The sequence below is a fragment of the Thermobia domestica genome, chromosome 10 (assembly GCF_964235325.1).
Source record: "Thermobia domestica chromosome 10, izTheDome1.hap1.1, whole genome shotgun sequence".
Classification (NCBI taxonomy): Eukaryota; Metazoa; Arthropoda; class Insecta; order Zygentoma; family Lepismatidae; genus Thermobia; species Thermobia domestica.
The window spans coordinates 35,987,641-36,010,204 of NC_137463.1; the positions used below are offsets into that span (position 1 = coordinate 35,987,641).

Consider the following 22,564-nt stretch of genomic DNA (forward strand, 5'->3'; position numbering starts at 1 on the left):
ATCCTGAGGGACGACTTACAAGCTTGTGCATGTTAACAAGGCTTGTGTTAGACCAGCTGTTGAAGATATAACACAATAAACATTTTTGTTGATGGAATTTTTCTCTAGTGGACAGAAAAAGAAAACATAGACATGCAACTATCGCACAAAGCCCAGTAGAAGAGGACGAAGAAGTCAAGGAAATTCGAATGAAGACCGTAAGCGATTGCGGTAAAATTTTCAAGACTGTTGAAGATGTGTCTTACGTGCATTTCGATCAAATAAAACCTTTGATACCAGCAGTGCTGTGCCCCCGGGGGGGGGACGAGCGTGGTTACGGCCCCGCGCGTCAAAGTAAGGGGCGCAAAATTCAGGAGGAAAAAATAATATATATATATATATATATATATATATATATATATATATATATATATATATGTAAAATGGAAGGAAAATAGTATTAAAAAGTGCTCAAAATCAACGAAAAGCAGAGTTTATTTTTGAGAATTTTCTTACGCATCGCGCCAACCATGGTGACGCTTTGCGGCTGGTCTGTCGATCTCACTCATATTTACGGGGGCGCCGTCCCGACGCGTCGTATACTCTCGGCCCGGGCGCTGATTTTCCACGGCACGGGCACTGGATACCAGCACCTATTTTATATACTGTTAGACAGTGTTTTGTACGAATTTCCCTACAAGGTGGGTGTAAATGGGCAAATGAAACTATTTCCTAAAGTGTAGGTGGTGAGAAATAAGTGTACGGCATATTATTATTTTTATGTGCTAAAAGCGAGCCTCAACTAAAGTAAATGTAATTGTTTATGTAAAATGCTATAACAGAACAGCAGAAATCAACTTATTTTCCATTTTATTTCATTTTTGAAATCATTCTTATTGAGATGATGTGTGTTGATTCACACGGTGTCCTGCCCGTGACAACCATGTGTCCTGCCCGTGACACAGTAAAGTTTAGTTTATTCATTAAATAAATATTTGGCAAATGTCTATTATGTGAAGTTTGTTTTAAAATTTCATCATTTATACATTTCCGTTTAAATAAAAACATTTTGAGCTAAGAATTCACAGACTTGGTGTGTCGAAAGTCACTTCTCTTTTTTGTCCCCACCCGTGACAGACATTTAGGAATTAATATTTTCTACTCTAAACCGAAAGAAATACTGAAAACATCAGCTACATATACTCCTAAGTCTGTACTGCTCATATATCATACAATTAGCCGAATTTATGTTGTACTTTTAGAAATATACAACTTTAAAGCATCAAAAATGTAGTGTAAATGTCCTGCCCGTGACGATGGAATGACCCAAAACTAAGACAATTACGTTGGAATACTCATAAATATAACATTAAAAAACAAAATGAAATCTTTTAGTTTTACATCCCACGCTTATGCCAGTTAGACTAAAGGAGACAGTGATGATAAGAAATGAATGAAATGGTGGAATGAACAAAGTGGAAGGAAACGGGAGAACTCCTAGAAAACCCACGAATATGGTGTTCGTCCACCATAAAAGTTCACTTGGCGCGAGCTGGAATCGAACCAGGGACCCCACATAGAGGTGAACGCTCTACCACTAAGCCACTGCGTCACCAACCACCGCGGCATTTGATTGAACCTGTATAAAAATATGAACGAATTTCACAATGTACTTTATAGATCTGTTCATAAAATTTATCTATTGAATTTTTACCTCCTATGTTAAAATGATTACTAATATATTCTCTGGAGACGAGATATATTATGGTTTATATTATGGTTTCAGTTCGTGATGACACCTGATCATGAAATCATACAGAGTTAAACATATGCAGGATGTTCCAAAACAACACCGACAACGTTTGGGAGATGATTTTTGACACCAAGATAAGAAGAAAAAAGTTTGGACCAACCTGGATGTACAAATGCTTTCTTTCGGAGTTAAGGGCTCCCGAAAACATGAAAAAAATAAATTTTGAAGGTCCACAGCTCCAAAACTATGGGTCCTACCGTAGTTGGGTCAATATTTCACTTAGGAACTAGTATGTGCCCTATTCAAATATTCGTGTTTGAGAATCCTGCGGCACTTCTGCAACAATTTTTAGAGAGGTAATTGGTGAGTACTTCAAATTGTATGCGCGTAGCCAAACTCCCTCTATAAAAATTACCGCGTGAGTAACACAGGATCTAAAACATGTAATTTTGGATAGCGCACATATTACTTCCTAGTGCACACAAATCAGTTTCAAGTGAAGTCTTGTCCCGATTACTTTAGGCTCCATAGTATTGGAACTATGGATATTTAAAGTTCATTTTTTCATGTTTTGGGAGCCTATAACTCCAAAGGGAAGCATTTGTGTACCTAGGTTCGTCTATACATTTTGTCTTATCTTAGTGTCAGAAATCACCTCGCAAACGTTGTCGGTGGTTTTTTCTAACACGTATTTAGCAGAACCTACGTTCAACAAAAACCTGTCTTTTACATAACTATTTTATAACAGCATACACGGTGTAAGTTTTAAATAGTTCAGTTAAACTTTCAAGCCCAACCCTGTATACAACAGAAATAATACGGTGTATTGTGCAATTTTATAATAAGTAGATTTCGGTGTTCTGTCACCAAATTCAACTTAAATATGCAAAATGAATTCGCTGTGTAACATACTTACCTCCATTATACATGGAATACCAAGTAAGAGACAAGCCGTACAACTAAAGAAGGTCAGAGTAGTTTTATAAGGACGTAGACAATGTACCTCATCAGTCACAGCTGACATAACGGCTTCGAAGACGACAAACTGTTAATAAGACAACAAAAAAATTATCTTTTATTTTGCTTATTATCATTAAATAGTTAAAAATTACCATTACTTTTCATATCTACATTTAATTTTATTACAAAAATGAGCACATGTATGAATTGTTTCTAACTTTCCATGCAAAATTCAATTTATGTATTTCAACTTGCCCTCTGAGTGTTGTGGATATTTTCCAAAAGGTTGAAAAGACAATAGTTCTATAACTACTTAAAAGTTAGAACAGAAAAATATTTCCTTACTGGAAAGCATCTTATTTTCAAGTTCCTATTGGAACTTCTGAAAATAAAGAACTTGTAAGATCTTTTAAAATAAAAGCTAAACATAAATAGTTTTCAGTATATATATATCAATTACTTTTTTCTTTAGAAATATGTTACATAACTTACAATTTCATCAGGACAATCATAAATAGAATTTTTAATGGTTTATATCTTCTTGTATCATGATTTATTAGACTGAAATGTAAAATATGGAATATATGGATATATACCAAATCTACGGGTATAAACACCACATTTATTTCAAAAGAGTTTAAGACGTTCATTTTTTTTAATTGCTAAGATAAAGATTATCCCAAATCTCTCAATATTTATATGATGTACAGCTTCTTTAATATTTTTATATAAGCAAGTAGATAAATAGACAGAAAATTAAGACACAATCATAATATGAAAATCGAAAACTAATTACATTTTCCAAGACATAACTTACCTTATTTTCTTAAATTTTTGTTGAAAGAAAATTCAAAACCATTGCGCTATTGTGATTAAAATAAAACTCATGAATGCTTGAATACAAAGTACTGTATGTTGAAATTTCTATGATATTGAAAAAAAATATGACAATTACTTAACTCTCTTAAATATCATCGTATAGTTGAAAAGTATAAAAACATCATACACTATGGGTATTCTTTTCAAAGGTTGTACACAATATCCCATCATAGGCATTATTTGATCAACGAATTTGATGTGTTAACAGATAACAAAGCTCTATCCTGGATTTAACTAATAGAAAAATTTTCTAAAATACCCTTTGTGAAAACACTGTCAATTTAATTTTAAAATCCGGCACATAAAATCAGGAGATAATGTAGTGGCAGACTTCCTTACTAGAATGTAAGGTACGTTTGAGTTTAACATATATGATGGATCAGTAGGATTGGCAGCCTTTAAAAATAATATGGGGAATAGTTAACCTGTGGAAGCTTCCTTTAATAGAAGAACCTATTGATAAAGTGAAAAGGAAAGATGTTGATTTAATACCAATAATTAATAAACTAGAGGATAACGAAAATGTGCCCGGATATATTCTAAATAAGAACATTCTTCTTTAGAAGACAAATTCTGAAATAAACCCCTTGAAGAGTGTAATCTCGAAGAAGTTAAGAAACATTTTGATGACGATCATCAGGTAGGACATGAGTTTTTAAGACTTTAAAGAAACTAATAAGGAAATTCACGTGGGAAAGTATAAAAATGTTAAGAACTTTGTTGATACATATGATATTTGTCAACGGATCAAGGAATCAAACCAGAAGATGGGTTTTTTATCCCATTGCACAAGAACCAATTTGCACAAGAGCCAATTTGCATTGATTTTTGATATAGTTGGAGTGCTCCCGAACTCCTATGGGAAGAAATTTATACTTATAGAATTGGACAATGCAAGTAGATTTGTTGTGTTAGAACGCCTAAGAAGCCTTAGTTCGACGGTAGTTGCCAGAACTGTCTTTCTTGCTTTTTGATTTTAGTCTACAAACAACTTTGTATACCTCATATAAGTGATAATATTAATTTATGTATATCCTGTATATATGCAAACGTATACAAAAATCATCATCAAACAATGGTAAAGTCAGAAACAATATTAAGTATAGGTTGGAGCTGTCATTTCTTATACGTCCAACCAATACTTAATATTGTTTCTGACTGTACAATCATTTGTTCAATAAATTACCTGTGAGTCAATTCCAACAGTCATAACCATAGCGAAGAATAGTACAGACCATACGTAAGGATACGGCATCATACCTACTCCTAATGGATAGACTACAAAAATTAATCCCGCACCTGCAAGGACACTAATATTAATTGCAAATAATTTAGGTAAAACAAGAAGCTTTGAAACGCATGATACAAATTCACATAGAAGATAAATATTACACAATATACAATTTCATGCTATACAGCTATACAAGATCACGAAAAGTGGCTAAGTAAATAAATATTAACCAAAAATGAGTATTATACCAAAAGAAATATCTTTTCAAGCACAAATTCAACCTAAAACTTCGTCAGAATGTCTATTCTTACTCGTTTTAGTAATTCTTGTATATATTCTTCAAAGAAACGGTTACCATATGTCAGCATTCATGCGGACATGAAAACATTTTAATTATAAAAGTTTTCTCAGCATATATTTTCTGAAATTCAATAATTTGTTCACTTGTCCAAGCTGAAGTGTTTCGTCAATTTAATTTTAGACATTTCACATATAAAGATATTTGCATTTGAAGAAGGAATCGTTATAAAAATTATCAGATCTACTGAAAAATATGGAAAGGCAAAATTGACATGGTAAAGTATGAGTCCTCTTATTTATTTATCATTTTTCATACATTTCAATATTTTTCATAGTGTTTTTAAAGCAAACTTCGAAGTAAAGGATAAAACTTGTCATTCTTTTGTCGAAAGTTAATGTTTATATAAAGAGTTAACCAGATGGAGGTATGTCTGCATGTTAGCATTTCAGAACGCGCCTGAATGATTTTATATAAGACGAAGAACTTTATACAGAAAAGTTAACGTAACTTCTTGGGTAATGGTGTTACGGATTTTGCAAATAATAAAAGGGCCAGCAAAGTACGTCATGATTCAACAAGAGATTGTGAAATTATTTGGGTAGAATTAAGTGCTATTAAAAGTAAGAGAATGTTTCTTGGGTGTTACTATAGGCCATATAAAAAATTCTCCTGTAACCATTTCGGAAGCATGCAGAGACTATTACAGAAGATCCATATGTGTCCAATTTTAAACCTTCATTTCTGCTCACAGAATCGATCGATCCGAATGATTCAAAGTAGAAGAAAGCCAACGGCCTCTAGTATCGCTTCATGTTTGCGTGTATGTGATGTGTGCATCATGACTTCCAAGACTTCGTGACTTCACGACATCAAGAATCGGTTTTGGGAAGCCTACATCGTAGCAATTTTCCTCGCCAAGTTTTCTGTGACAGACTCAAAAACAATGCATGGAAAAATGGATGTGCATTGAGGTCAATGATAATCAAGAACATAATTAATCATCATAAACACCACGACGTTCTAACACTTGGTTCACTCAGTAAGGAGAGTAGACTGTAAGGGGTACCATGTACTACGGTGACTCCACCTATAGCACGGAAGTTGTGCCGATTGACTCTGCAGAAAACCCTCCTATACAACTTGTAATGGTAAAACGATGGCACGCAGCACAGTCAATCAACTGTGAACCTCAATCTACGGGGCAAATTAAAGCTCTGGATGATGTTTAAGAGTCGTGGATATGTCCTTACTGCGGCCAATCGGAGGGAGAGAAAACCCCACTGGAGGCGTCTCTACAAACGCCACGTATCTGGGGGAAAGTTGAAGTTAGTTGCCACACTCGATAAAGAATGGATTTATCTATCAGATTGTGGCTGTGAGGTACACCTTACGAGACACAAAAACCTGTTCTGACTTCATCTGTCATGCAAAGCAAGTTTCTAGAGAGGATTTCTGGTTGTCACTATGATATTGGTAAGAAGGCAAGTTAACGATTAGGAAGGAGTCTAAAAACTGCAAATTCAACTCCGCATTTTATGAGCAACATATCCTCATACCAATTTATACAGAGGGTCTGCCCCATTTGTATGTAAATGAAAACACATGGATAATACCTCATCACATACATCCGTTCTACACAGAGATTTCTGCAACAGATGGCAGCAGATACTGGCATCCAGCCTATCCTCTTCCAGGACATACCAGTGAAGTCATCTGATGCCAGTCCCACGGATTTTTTGCGAGTTTGGCCTATTAAAAAGAGCTCTTGCATCTCATCGTGTCACCACTGCCAGTGGCTTCTTGAAAGCCTGCCAAGACGAGTGGTTTAAGATTAACATTCCTTACTTCAACGGAATTTTTACAATGGAAGTTGCAGTGCTGAGCTATTGACAAGACACATGATGCTTACATAGAGGGCAACTGGTGGTGGTCCCGTGTTTTTTTTTTTTTTTTTTTTTTTTTTAAGATAAGTGAGGCGTCAAAATCAGACACATATAGACAAATGAATTTTCAGTAGCAGCTCTTTCCTTAGGTGATGTGGTTTTGATGGGTGATTTTAATTTGTCCATTGATTGGATATCGCCCCATATGGGAGTAGAAAAATATGGTAATTATAACTTATTTTTAGCAACATTTATTCATGATCTTGGTTTATATCAACATAACATGTTCAATACACGTGGTGACAGTAACCTGGGTTATGTTGATATAACTCGGTAAATTGATTGATTGATTGATTTTGAGTTTTACGTCCCGTTCAGCAGCGAGGCTAGATGAGACGTGGACCTACTGATTAACGTGGAATCCGAACCACATGAGCTCCCGCCGGGAATCGAACCCGGGTCTCCCACGCCAAAGGCGCGTACGCTAACCGCTTAGCCACGGAGGAGCTCTAACTCGGTAAATGAAGTTGATATAACTCTTCGCATGAACTTTTTTTCTGTTGACCACGACTCACTGGATATAACTTTTCGTCCCATCCTTTGAACTCCGAACAGGCGCTTTAGTTCAGCGAAACATACTTCTAGGCTATGGAAGAAGGCTCCTTGAGATGACATCTCTCGTGCATTACATTTATCTCCATAGTGTTTGATGGAAAATGGTACTATCGATGGTGTTACAGCGTTAATTACGAATGTTATTTTAGCTGCTGTTGAAGATTGTATTTCCGAAAAAAACTCAAACGTCGTCAAAGTTCTCTGCTTGGTTTGACTCTGAGATACGATCTGTACTTAGAAACAAGAAAGTTGCGTGTTCACTTTGGAAGCAATATCCGAACCAGATGCTTTCAATAGTTTTTTGCGAAGCCGTCGATATGCAAATTTTTACTAAGAAAGAACTATAATGACTAATTTCAATCGTTTCATCTTTGTTCTGTTCGAAACCTAATAGCTTTTGATCTCTTATTAATTTAAGGAGAAAACATCCTATCATTTCTAGGAGCATCACATATGAGGGCAGCACTGTTTTTAGTAAACACAGAATAGAATCATTCAATCATTATTTGTACAGAAATATCTTAACCCAGCCAGTGTATAATTCTCTTCTTTGTCTTGAAGTGGTGTTCGTAATCCATATTCCACTACGCCTGCAGAAGTCAAATTTCTTTTATCAGCTCTCTCTGACCAAAAAAGCCTTGTGCCTGGCAATATCAATACTACATGTGTACATTCCTATGCAATACTGCTGCGTCAATTGCTTATCCTTTGGCTCCATTGTTTAATGGATGTTTTGTGGAAGGAGTTTATCCTCAGCTTTGGAAACAGGTTAACATTATTCCAATTTAAATCTGGTTCTGAAACTGATGTATGCTCTTATAGAACCATTTCTCTTCTTTCACAGTTTTCAATTCCTTGCGAGAAAACCATAAAGGATAGGCTTTACAATATTTTACAGCTCCTTATTTAAACACAGCACAGCATGACTTTCTGCAACAGAAATTATGTCTTACTAATCTAGAATTTGTTGTTCATATTTTTGTGTAATTTCTCAACTGTATGTAATATATTTAGAATTCTCAAACGATTTCGATAAAATTGACATCAATCTGCTTCCTCATAAGCCATCCAATAGATTTAATGTTCTTGGGCAACTTCTGCCTCTGTTAAGAGACTATACTTGTGATCGCAAGCAACGTGTTGTTCTCCCAGATTCATCATCCAAATTTGTTCCAGCTCTTTCTAGTGTCCCTCAGAATGGTGTACTAGGACCCCTATTGTTTCTTCTTTATATGAATGATGTCTCGTCCTACATTTCTTTACCATCTACGAATCTTCTTCTTGTTGCCGATGATTGTAATCTTTTTCAAGAAATATCTTCCATAGATGGTGCTATACGGCTTCAACAAGCTCTTTCTAAACACAATGACTGGTGTATGACTTGGAATTTAGCACTAATCTCTCAAAAAATATTCCACTCAAAGTATTCTTTGAAAAAATATGGGATAGAGAACTCATTGTACAATAGTTTACCATCTGATATTGATTTTTTTTTTACTATGAATAACATTTAAGGAGAAAATTAAATTAATGTCTTTGCGAATATAATACATTACATTTGTTGCTTTTTGTATATTTTATGTTGCATTATTTCAGTGCAAAATGAATTAAGATCTGTATCTGAAACATTTGCAAGTAGATAGATAAATAAGGTAACCCTAGTCAGAAACTGTTGCTCCGTATGAAACGACATTTGAATGTTTTATTATAGCTACTATTCATATACCTTTAACTCGACGTTTATCCATTATGCCACTATGATCCACTAATATGTTTTATTTTTATTTTATGTGTTCAAAACATGGGTATATTACTAACCATGGGAGCCCACATAGAGGGGCAAGAGGGGGAAATTGCCCCTCCCTGGATTTTCGAAAGAGATTAACTTTTATAGGCTCTTCTGGTGACAAAAGTTTGTTTTTAAAATCAACAATCAAATAAATGGTTAGGAGTAACAAAATTTAGTCGAATCCATCCCCAAGATGTTAACCTACTCCCCTCCTCCGTGTGATTTTTTATGTTTTGTCAGTAATGATTATATTCAGCCTGATGAATGCAATGCTAAACTGTTTTAAATTATGGTATCCGTCACTTGAGTTGAAAAAATAATTTCACTGTTCGTTGTTTCTTTTGCAGACGTGAAGTTATACTATGTGCTAAAATAATAAAGACATACTATATGCTAAAATAAGGGTAAGGGGAAAAAACAAGGAATGTCCATGCATGTGCTTTATCGGGTGCTTTGTCCTATCTGTTGGTGACTCTTGGTACTATTTGACTGTATATGCCATGCATGCGTAGATGTAGAAATGTCCATGTAAAAATGGGCGAAAGATTTAATAACCCTATCCTTTGTACGCGGTTTTCAATATTAAAACGCAGTTTTCTCGAAAATGCAATTTTGTGACATTCCTTCTTTTTTCCCTTACCCTTCAATTGATCAATTTGACATGAAGGTTATGTGCACACGTCTCTTGCGGTAATTCTAAGAGAGAGTGGAATATCGAGACATTTTGACACGTTAAGAAACAAGTCGATACTACTCTGAACGTTATGATAATATTATTTCGCAAAAGCGATAATGCTTGACAGTACCCCTTGTCTTACAGTAACAACAAACCTTCCTCTGAAATGTAGTATTTCAAAGTGCAAGAACACATAAACGGACAGCTGTGGATTAGTAGGTTTTGGAAATCTTGCGGAGAAATCGACATTTGTTATGGGAGATGACGACACTACATAAACAATGAAATCCTTCACATCTTTGGAGCACGAAAAACATAAAACACAATGAAATACTAGATCTAAGGTTGCTACTATCTATATATGGCTTATTTGCAAACTTTTGTTACGATTAGCAACAACCTGAGTTGAAATACAAGAGAAACGCTGAAACAATGTAAGCTCGTTAAACGAATTTTGTTTTACACCTGTTTTCTAACATATTGCTTTCAGTATTTGCTACCCACAGTAATCAATAATCGAAAATCATAATGTAACACAATCATTTTCGGAATCCATATGCGAAGAATCTAACAGAGGGTGATTTCTTCCAACTGAAACTGACTTGCTCATAGTCTTCTTTCTCATTTTGCCAGGGTTCCTACATACATAGTTCTCTTAAGTTGAAATTGCTTTTCAAACTGCGTGAGAATATATTAAGGATTGACAATTTTGAGTACTGTGTAATGGGTGACAACATTTCTATGCCAGCATTAGAGGCTTTTTTAAAAATGCATTAGGATCTTTGACATGTGTACTGTGCTCATCTAAAACCAACCGTACTTTACTATTAGGCTTATACCGAACTAAATGACTTACTTATTAATGAAGATCTTACTTATTAATGGAAATAGTTACCTTCTGCCACTACTTCGTCAACAGGTTTACCAGTGATATGAGACATAAAACCAATAACACTAAACACGGCAAAACCAGCAAAAATTGACGTCATACAATTAAGGATTGGAAGTGTTATAGCATCTCGATAGCAGTTATCGTGGAATTGATTGTAACTAGCCATTGTAAGAATCGCACCCCATCCTGCACCTACGGAGTAAAATATCTGAGTTGCAGCTGCTCCCCATACCTAAGGGAATGTAAAACATATTGGAATATTTTCTTATTCTTAAAAGGACAAAGCGAAGTATTATTCAAATAAAATGCAACACAAAAATATTTTTCAATTTAGGAAAAGTTCTCTAAGCTGAACATGATTTTTACCTCCGGGAAAATAATAGATGATTCTGAATGAACTTGGTGTATAGAAAACGAAAATAATAATAATAATCACTGCACATCACGTCACAGTTCTGCGTTATTCCATGAAATATATTTCGCTCATACATGCAATTGATTGAAATGAAGAACGTAAAGTAAGCCCAGTTAACCGTCAAGAATCGAAGACTGGAAGTTTAAAATACTTTACCATAAGGACATTGAGCCTCTCAGAGATCTTTTATCTCTTTTTTTTTTTTTCAAATAGATAACAATTATGCAGTGTTGCCAACAACGTTAACAATAATGTCACTAAATGTGTTGCCAAAAAAAGCTAGAAACCTTAATTTTATTGGATGTAGTTTTATTCGCTGTACGACATTTCGAAAGTCGCAAAGCTAAATCCCTAGTGGTGATCGGAACAAATCTTGTCTCTAAAATATATTATCAAAACACTAGATTTAGCGACAAAATCTATAAATTGGCAACACTAATTGTAAGCCCTTTAGGTTTAAACGAAATCATTTATTTCGTCACTCGCGTTACATATCACTGTGTATTTTCGTTTCTATAGTTCATCAATGACTCAAAGTGAGAAAACCTATGCCCCATCGTCTTATCGTGTTCTCCTTTTCTTGCAAAGAAAAATAGATCCTGTGTGAGATGTCAGAATTGAGAGTTGTGAACATCTTTTTAACGCGTGGCAGTATTTTGTTCACAACATCTCTTTGCGCCTGTATTGTTTAAGCGTGTTGTAAGCATATTTTGGAAATCGAGTGTTGTGCTGTGTATCAAGTGGTTATTGATTGAAAATGAAACTATTTGGTTCACACCGAACGTGTGGTTCATGCAGATTTTTTTTTTTTTTTTTTTTTTTTTTGTTATGTGTGTGGTAGATTTACACCCAAACAACAAAGTCGAAGGAAATATATAACATTGCAAAACTTGCTTATTCTTTGTACTTGGGTTGTTGATTGGTGACCAGGACAAGCCATGGGCTCGTCATCAGTGCTGCATAACTTGTACAACAAATCCTAGTTTGTGATTACATGGAAAACTAAATGCCTTGACGTTTGCTGTACCGATGGTGTAGAGGATACCAACAAACTATCTTAATGACTGTTACTTCTGCATTACTAAGATCTCCGGCATGTGTAGAAAAAGTAAATACGTCATCCAGTATACTGATATTCCTTCGGCCATACGACCTATGCCTCACAGTGACGATTTACGACTACCTGTTGTACCCCCTGACACATGGACAGCGGAAGAAGATGACTGGATTGAACCTGACGTTTCACCGGAGCCAGTGGCTTCTACGTCAAAAGCCGGACCATATACCAGTACATGGTGACAGTGGTATACATTTAATTCAGCAGCAATACTTAAATGATTTAGCACGTGACTTAAATTTGTCGAAAGAAGCATTCGAACCTCTAGGTTCAAAACTACAGCAATGGACATTACTAGGTCCTGGTATAAAAATTTCTGAGTTTCAACACAGACATCAATCCTTTGCACAGTATTTAGCTATGGAGGAGAATATGTGCTTCTGTACAGGCGTTACTGGTTTGATGAACAAAATAGGCGTGACCATGTAACAATCTGTATCGAAACGTTATAATTTACGTATAATATAGTAGGACCTAGATTATGCGACAAAGTTTCCCGGCTATTTCTCAGCCTCTATTTAACCGATCTGTTTCAAATTTTGGGGGACATAACTAGATAGTCCTAGATTACTCTTAACATTTTCTGGAAATCTGTTAAATAGGGCTGAAAAATATCCCGAAAACTATGTCGGATAATAGAGGTTGTACTATATATAATACAAATAATAAATATGTCTATATCTTTTGAATCTGACGTGACGGGGCATTCTTATGGTGATTTTCGAAACCAGCACGACCGTTTTCTTAAGAATCACCCATATTAATCGCGGAAGTGTAAAAAAGTTTTTATTTGTAGGGTAATGTTATTAACGTAATTGATCACGGCGCCAAAATGTTCACCCCTAAAATATTAATGCTGTGTGATACTATGAACAGTGTTACTATATGAACAGCAGGTAGTCGGCTGGTGTTCTCCTGCCGATATTTGCATACTACAAAATTTGAGCGGTTTTTCTCCATTAGTTTAAAAATTACAAGAGCGCATCAAGATAAAAGTTCCACCCCGAGCTGCTCACACAAACTCACCCCCATATATCTATATCTATCTATCAATCTATCAATCTATCTATCTATCTATCTATCTATCTATCTATCTATCTATATATATATATATATATATATATATATATATATATATATATATATATATATATATATATATATATATATATATACAGTGCGTTCCACGAGTAACGCTAAGACCCATCTCCTGAAGAAACCAAGGCAGATAGAAAAATAAACCTTTCTTAACCTTCAACAGCATGAAAGACAACATTATGTTGATATGGAGAACCTCTCATGAGGTGCGCTCAAGGGGGTTACGGGGGGTAACTACAAAATTTTAAATAGCAACCCCCACTGTGTGGTGCCTCGTTTGCAAGCTAATGACGTGTAGAGACCAGTTCTTGAAACTGCTTGTCGTTATCGTGTATCGTCTCTATCCATCATGGTGGCCATCAGTAAGTACGGTCGAAGTACTCGTAGTTACCCATCGTAATCCCCTTAGACCCCCCCTCATGGGGAATTTTAATTATCAGCATAATGTTGTCTTTTGTATCCCTTCAATGTTACAAAAGGTTTCATGCTTCTACCTGCATTGTTTTTTTCAAGAGACTGGCCTTAGTGTTATGCGTGGAACGTACTTCACGGTTGGCCGCCATGTTGGATAGGGACACGTTAGCGACATGTAGTTTCCAAAATTGGTCTCTACACATAATTACTTTTCAAACGACATACCATACGGCGGGGGTTCCTATTTAAAATTTTGTAGTTACCCCCGTAACCTTAAAAGTGGATAGATCGGGAGTTATAGGGTGCCCAAAAAGTGAAATAAGTGAACTTTGAAAGTTCATAGCTCCATTATTATGGGACCTATTGTAGTCGGGTCAAGACATCACTGAAGAACTGGTCTGTGAACTATCCAAATATCTATCTTTCAGAACCTCCGGTAATTGCACCATCAATTTTAGAGAGGCTGTTCGGGAATACTTTCTACCTACCTCTCTAAAAATTGGTGTGCAAGTACTGGAGCATTCTTAAACATGAATATTTGGATAGTTCATATACCAGTTACTCAGTGATGTCTTGACCTGACTACGATAGGTCCCATAGTAGTGGAGCTACGAACTTTTGAAGTTCACTTGTTTCACGTTTGCGATATCCTGTAACTCCGAAACCATGGTGGAAAGACTACAAGGCGGATGCAATGCAGTGCTACATTCTTGTCGCTCTGGCGCATGACGTCATTTTGGTCGCAGACGTGGCCAGCGAGAGTCATGAACTTTTAACAAGCGCTTGCTCGCTGGTATCTTACACGCAAACTTCTCTTCTGTTTATGGTGATCTTCAACTAAGTAAAAAAAAAAAAAAAAAAAAAAAAAAGTACAAACAATAATTATATAAACGTAATGTAATCAATGCTTAAGCTAAGCGAATTCAAAGGAAGATATTTACAATAGCAAAAGAAACAGCAATATCAGTTCATAAATTTATTAACTTTGAAGCTTGAGCAAACCAATATTACTCACTACATTTTCTGCTTTTTCTTTCTTTTCTTTTCTTTCTTTCATTCTTTTCTTTTTTAAACATCTGAAGTAATACACTCGAGTATGTATAGGCCTGAATAATCTATAACACAGTGTGTCGTTAATGCATTTCATTATTATATATTTATGTATGCTCAAGTATATTTTCGTAACGCATTGATTGGTTTTTATTTACTATTATTATTATTTTGCTTGAAAGAGAATTCTTTACTGATGACCCCATATAAATTTTGAGAATATCTCAAGGGAGAACCAATGGTTTTCGTAAACAGAAATGCACGTACGTATATTTTCGTTATGCTTAGACAGTTTTTTTAAGAGGTTGCTCCCACGTTAGTTTCGTCAGAATCTCAGGGGAGGTTAAAAACTTTATTGAGCAGGGACGCATGTATTTAATATTTTAAACATCGTTTTTATTTTTGATTTATTAAAAAAAATCATCTTATTTGAAGTTGCTGATCGCTTATTTATAGAATTTGTATTTAAACAAAAAGTTTGGTGAAACTGACAGTTCTCTGAATATTAGTATCAAAATTTACGCCATAACAAACTGTATTATTAAACATTTGTACGATATAAAACGTTACATATACTATTGTGTTCTAAAAATATATAGAAATAAATATGTATATACAAAACACCTCAAACAAAGAAATTGCAACTTGACTATTTCAAACAAGAAACAAAGTACTAGGCGTAGGTCAAGACGATGTAGGGGTGTTACAGTTAGACTAGAAAACATATAAACCATAAAATTACATAATTTTCTTTATAAGTTTTCTCTTTTCTGTCCCTTGGACTAAAGAAGAAAAAGATAAATGCAAGTGAATGATTATGTGGAATTTGGTAGAATGAGAATGCGGGAGTACCCCGAGAAACACACGGACACGATGTTGTCCACCACAAACTCACTTGACCGAGAAGCGGATCAGTATCCCTTGCACCAGAGGTGAGCCTTCTGCCACTGAGCCACCGTGCTTCCGTGATTGGTTGAGAATCTACCATATTTTTAAATTTACTGCAGTCGTTCTTAATTTTGTAATTCTGGAGGGGGGCCCTAAATATGTATATGCAATTATCCAAAGTTATGATTAAAATGAAGAAAAATTTCAAAATCTGAGTGTATAAATGTCCCGACAATGTCGCCCTGACATGGTAGGTGGATACTTTATTCTCTTGATCTAATACATTGTTATATATCTTTGTAACCGTTAATCGTTATTACGAACCTTCCATTCGTTAGTTAATTTGAAGTGCAACGTCCCGTTTTAGCACCGAGGCTACAGGGGATGCAGACCTCCAGAATGAAATGAGACCTGAACTACTTTAACGCATTCAATGCTATCCATTTGCGTAACTCGAGGGAGGTAAGCGTCCTAGATCATCGTGCCTCCCTTCTCGAGTTACGTGCCTGCCTCTGTGGGGAAAATTTTGTCTCAATATCTTATGTAGAAGGAAATGATGATAGAAATGATAACCTCTGTCGGTTCCCCTCCCTCATGATTTCGAATCCGGGTCTTGCCTCAAAGTTCGTCTTTTTAAATCGTACTATTGGATTTGTGTATGCAGAATCAACACAAGCTACTGTAGCCCTATATACTATCATTACATAGGGCCTACTATTAATACTAAAAAGAAACTACATAATGAAATCCCTTTTTATAATTTCATTTAACATTGCATTTATTTATTACTTTTATGTAAAACTTATCATATTTTAGGTTTATTTTCTCCTGTCCCCTGCAAGCTAAAATCCATTTCTGGAGACATTCCCCCTCTTTTTGAGGAAATTTAAAGTATTTTATATTAGTTCCCTTAGTTTTTCTGTAATAATTACTACAGCCGTACACTGCACAGTTAGGCATTCTCGATATCATTTAAAAGAACAAAGTAACAAAGAATTTCCACTTGTCACTTAAAGCCGCGCCTTTTCCCGTTCTGTCTTGCAAACCAGATGACGTCACAGCCACGACAGCGCTCCACGCGATATGCGCATGCAACCACCTTGTAGTCTTTCCACCATGTCCGAAACTATCCACTATTAAGCACAGGTCCATATGAACTTTTTTCTTATTTTGATATGAGGAATCTGTTCTCTAAGTATTGAGACACATTTATGTAACACCCTGTATAAACAATTTCTCTCTTCTACAGTTTTTGCTTTTACACCTGGCAACGGACAAACGGACAAAGAATCAATATGTTCTCAAAGACTTCCCGTATTTGTGCATAGCATAGTTTGGAAGTCTAAAACTGATCATGTCCAAATTGTACACAGTGATAGTGGACATTGAGAAAGCACATGAATAAATATCTCTCGTAAACATATCATTCATGAATAATGGCACAAAATCTTCTCAGTTTGTTTAAAACTGAAATTTGCACTGCACACTTACGTAGCGACACCTTCAAATACAGAAGAGTGTCGTTGGGTAGCAAGTCAGCATAGAGTTAAGAGCAGCATAGAGTGTCGTAAATGTATTCTTTAAGTACAATCACTTGTCATTTTTTTCCTATTGGTACTTACATGTATTTGAAAAACATATAAAAATAAGAATTGTAATATGGTGTGGGCAAATTAGACAAAAATAATAAAGATGGCGGAAAATTTTCACGAAAAGAGAAAAATTGGCTGAGATTCGTGGAAGAGTGGTCCAATCAATATACTAAAAGTTCCAGGAAATCCGAGTGAAGCTTCAGCCGCCATATTGGAAATGACCGACGCCATTGCTGCAAAACTACTTTTTTCTATCAAATAGATAAAAATAAAATCTATCATACTGGAATCCACCATATTTGTTTCGAAAAAAATTCGTTTCAGGGTACTGGTGGCTGAAGCTCCACTGGAATTTTTCCAGGACTTTTAGTATGTTGATTGGACCAACATTTCACACACTTGTACCTACTTTTATTTCTCTCTGACGATTTTCTGGCCTTTTGTGTGCGGAATAATAAAAAATGTAGTTTTACTGCATCGGCGGCAGCCATTTTCCAATATGGTGGCTGAAACTCCACTCTGATTTCCCGGTTCTCTTAGTATTTTGATTGAACCAGTATTTCACATATCTCTGCTAATTTTTATCTCTTTATGAAGTTTTCCCACCAGATTGTCTAATTTGCTTACACTATTAATAGTATGAGAACGTTTCCTCAAGTAAAATATTCATTATTGTTAAATTACTGTTGCAAATTGGCATCAGATGGATAACCCGAAGAGATTTGCAGAGTAAAGCGCCAAAATATAGAAGAATGATTATATTGTTAGTAGCTGAGTTGCAAGAACGATATTCAGGCAAATAAATGGGAGATCTGGATTCTAGTCTTTCAGACTAATTTTGATTTTTAAATACCATTATCAATCTACAAAGTATCTACCTCGTACTCATGGGCGCCCGAAGAATATTTTCTGGGGGGGCTTAAATCCCTGGTTGCTATATTACGTTTGGTATTTTATATTTCTATTTAGAAAATCTTAAGAAATTTAATACATTTTCGTGAGTCAGTGGGTGCTTCAATTTCTTATTTTTTTAAAAGTTTTACCTTTGTATACTGTAATATATTTTAAATTTGAGATTCTTTTCCGTTTTAAATTCAGGCAAAAATATATATACGAACCTTAACTTCAAGCAACTTATACCATTCTGGTTTCATATAATATATAACACCATCCCGCGCTCCAGGTAAAAAACCGCATCTAATGACCAAAATTAGCAAAACCAGATAAGGAAAAATTGCTGTACAATATGCGACCTGAAAATACAATAAGTAAAAAGAATAATTGTAATTTACTTACTTACTTCCTGATTTAAATATTAAGATTCACTTTTACGAAAACAATTGTCAATGCAAAATATCAATTAATTTCAAGCTTTAACCTTTTCAGGACCAACGGCTCAAGGGCTAAGTCAGCAGTTTAAAGCTCGGTTCCTAATTAACGTAGAGAGATGATTTAGGTGTCTATCTCTTCAGAAAGGATGAAGCTTTCTAACGGTGTGCATTTCATCCACATCGGGGGACCCGCAGCGGAAGCGTAGGAGGGAAAAATGGGATGTTTTTTAGTTCTCCCTCCCTTCACCATTTGTGGGGGTAGACTCCCCCCAAAGGAGCTGCAAGCATAAAAAATGATATCAATAAAGATAAATGAATATACTAATTAGTGATACATACCGCTCACAAGCCCAATGACCATAACGCCCCTAGCGATGCCCCAAATTGTCACAGAGAAATGAACTATACCTCGTTGGAAAGCTTATATGACACGATTCAGACAAGATAACTTTTGTGGCTCCCGTGTCCAGCCCATAAAAGATGACGAAGAAGAAAACCAAGAAAGTCAGAGAAAATTACCAATTTTCGTACGCACGAAGGGAGGAGGGACAAAAATTATTTCGTTGCACTCTGCATTCCATAAGCTTTCCAACGAGGTATGGCTTGTATCTCTGTGACAATTTGGAGCGTCGCTAGGGCTGCAAACGCAGGGTAGACCAAAATATTTCGAAAAATATGTACAGGGTAATTCTCTAAGGGAACACATTCGGAATTTTCTCTCACTTGGTATTAAACTTTCGTCCTTCATTTTTTCACATGATGGTACTCAATGTCTGGTGTGTACACGTGAAAATATTTTTTTTCCTGCGTACGACAAGTAACAGTGTTGCCAGCCTCTCACAAATTTCCAAAAACAAAAAAATCTAATTTTTAAAATCTTCTTCTTCTTCTATGGGTTTGGGACATGGGACACGAAAGTTAGCTCGTTGAAATCTGTGTTTGATAAGCTTTACGACGAGGTATAGTTAATGTCCCTGTGACAATTAGAAGGGGCACTAGGGTCGCCAACGTAAAGGTCTGCGAGTTTCTTAAAATTCCTGTCGGTCCTAAAAAGGTTAAAGATACTAAAGCTAAAAATACTTTTTTTCTTTTCCTAATCCAAAGCACTATCACATAGAGGTGAGGATTTACATCTTATCTCGTTTTTAAATTGTCCAAAATTAAGCGCAAAGCTTGAGTTGAGAGGAAACTCAATATACGTAGTCATAGTTGAAGATAGAGCATAATATATTAAGGCTATACTTATGGGAATTACGAAAGTTTGATGATTTGATACAGTTATTGTGTGGTTCTATTCTTGTTCCTTAACAAGTATAGAAACAGTCTACAACCAATTAGAAATAAACCTGTCAGAATTAGTGCAACCAGTTGACTACTACAACCAAAGTATATAAAATATACGAGACTAACTATAAAGATACCCGTGTTTTCGTCATTTTTAGAAAATTTGGCCGGGCTGTCCTTTGCTTTCACACGATATACTGTTGTACTCTTGTGGTTATGTTCCCAAAAGTTTGATCTTAATTGCTCCATTTGTGTTTCTTCTGTTTCAAAGTAATAGAGTAATAAGACATGGACGAATCACGCTACGCGAGGGAATGATAGCAAGAGGGCACCAAACGAGCAAGAAGAAAGGAAAAGTGTTGGAAATTAGTAAACGACGCGTCGCCCCGAAAAGGTATTGGCGCCCTATTAAATCTTTGTTAAAAATTTTCTTGCTCACTCCGTTCGCAACCCAAACGATTTAATAATAGTCACAACAAGTTTTTACTTATTACTTAAAGAAAGTTATTATATATGATTTGTAAATGACGATGTGATATACAAGGTGCCGATTAATGACTTCTAGTGTACGAAGGATCGTTTTCAAAATCAGAAACGGACAGTCTGAAATACGTGTTCGACGTTTTGATGGTGATGAGTTTGCTTAGTAAATCACGCAATCGGATTAATCACGACAGTGAGAATGAAGGTATGAAAGTGAGAGGAGTGAAGAGACACACACAACCTGCTGTTTGCGCGGAAATATTAAAAATGAAGGTAAAGAAAGGGAATAATAACATTTTCGAACTGATCATTATCACAAATACTGCCACTATCAGTGATTTTTTTATTCTATTGACATACGAAATGCTTCCAATTTGAATGGATTTATTGGGATCATTTCTCCATCAACTACTTGTATCCCCAGGATATTTTTCTTCTAGTTGTATGATATTTTTTACTATATTAATTAATAAAAATTAACCTTAAACTCAGAACTTTTATTCATTAAGAAACTAAAGAATTAGTATATTTTTAAAGATATGTAGTAGCCAAACCATATTTTGGATTTTAAATACAAACATTAAACACATTCTTCACTTCCATTGATCAATATTGCAATATTGCAAAGAAGGCTCCTTCTGAACTTCTGTTACATTTCTTTTTTCTTTCTTTCTTCTTCTTCTTCTTATTATTTTTTTTTACCGTAAGACAATCAAATTAAAATACTATTTGTATGGTCACATACAGAATAAACTTACAAAAGTTCACAATTATTACTGGAAATTAATGCTGTCAACCGTTTCGAACATTTTAAAAGAACACAATTTCTAATGTACTGAAATTTCATTCCTTATCGACAGTATGAAACGTTGTAAACAGCAGTAAATTTCCATAACTGTTCCCCCAAGTGGATTTGCATATAACCAAAGATAGATTTGTCAAGTTTAACAGGAAATCCAAAATAAGCCTCTCGAAAACAGCTCTTACTTGTAAAATAATACATAATGATCGCTTTTGGTTGTTGCAATGGTCTATCCAAGCAGGTTGATAAAAATTCAGAGTAGCATAACAACAAAACCTGCTTCTCTTATATGTAAAAAAAAAAAAAAAAAAAAAAAAAAAAAAAAAAAAAAAAAGAGGAAAAGCGTGGTAAGGTGAGTGTAAGGGGCGCCGATATCTAGCTACGGCTCTGACTCTATGGAGTGAATACCAGAGGGAAAAGAATCTAGAAGAAGGCCGGGATTGAAATATATAAACCAAATGATACAAAACGTAGGTAAGAAAAAGTACACGGAAATGAAAAGTCTGGCTCAGGATAGAGAGGAGTGGAAAGCTGTCAAACCAATCGAAATACTGTTGACCAAAAAAAGAAGAGTAAACATGAACACTTCGCTGGCAGTGAACACCAAGGAAGAACAAAGAGCATCCATCTAATTTCTCCACTCCAAATTCATCATAAGCTTACAGCACAATAGGGGAGGACGGCGCTCTGCTGCTAGAAATATGATCAAAAAGTTTTTATTTTAAAAAAACGCTGGTCAATCGTCATGTAGTACAATGAGAAGCAGGATGTGTGTAAATGGTTGAATGACCAGCCAGAAAACATTTTCCACCAATAGAATACTCACGCTTATGAACCACTGGAACAAGATCATTAAGAAAGCAAGGAAACTATGTAAAAAAATATATGGTATATATGTTTTTATTCAACTCTTACTGTTGTAGTAACGTTTTATAACAACAATAGTGAAGATATTCTTTTATTTACTCTTGTAAATAAGAGAAGACGCATTATACAATTACAATTGCATATTGCAAGATAATAGAATACAGAAAGAATTATAATCAATACACAACTATATCTTAGGGTTGAAGATTGAACTGAAGGCAAGCCACAGACGAAGGACATTGGTGTATTGACAATACAAATTTGA

The 22,564-nt window shown here is 35.3% G+C and overlaps 1 protein-coding gene across 1 annotated transcript in view; it reads right to left on the minus strand.

Moving 5' to 3' along the window:
• Positions 1-22,564, minus strand: part of LOC145661960 (sodium-dependent proline transporter-like) — a 109,741-nt gene that overhangs the window by 37,080 nt on the left and 50,097 nt on the right. Inside the window, exons 6-9 of the mRNA XM_081727310.1 lie at positions 18,651-18,785; positions 10,962-11,190; positions 4,758-4,870; positions 2,649-2,777 (exon numbers count right to left, since the gene is read on the minus strand). Coding sequence (XP_081583436.1) covers positions 2,649-2,777; positions 4,758-4,870; positions 10,962-11,190; positions 18,651-18,785 — 606 coding nt within the window. The remainder of the gene's footprint in view (positions 1-2,648; positions 2,778-4,757; positions 4,871-10,961; positions 11,191-18,650; positions 18,786-22,564) is intronic.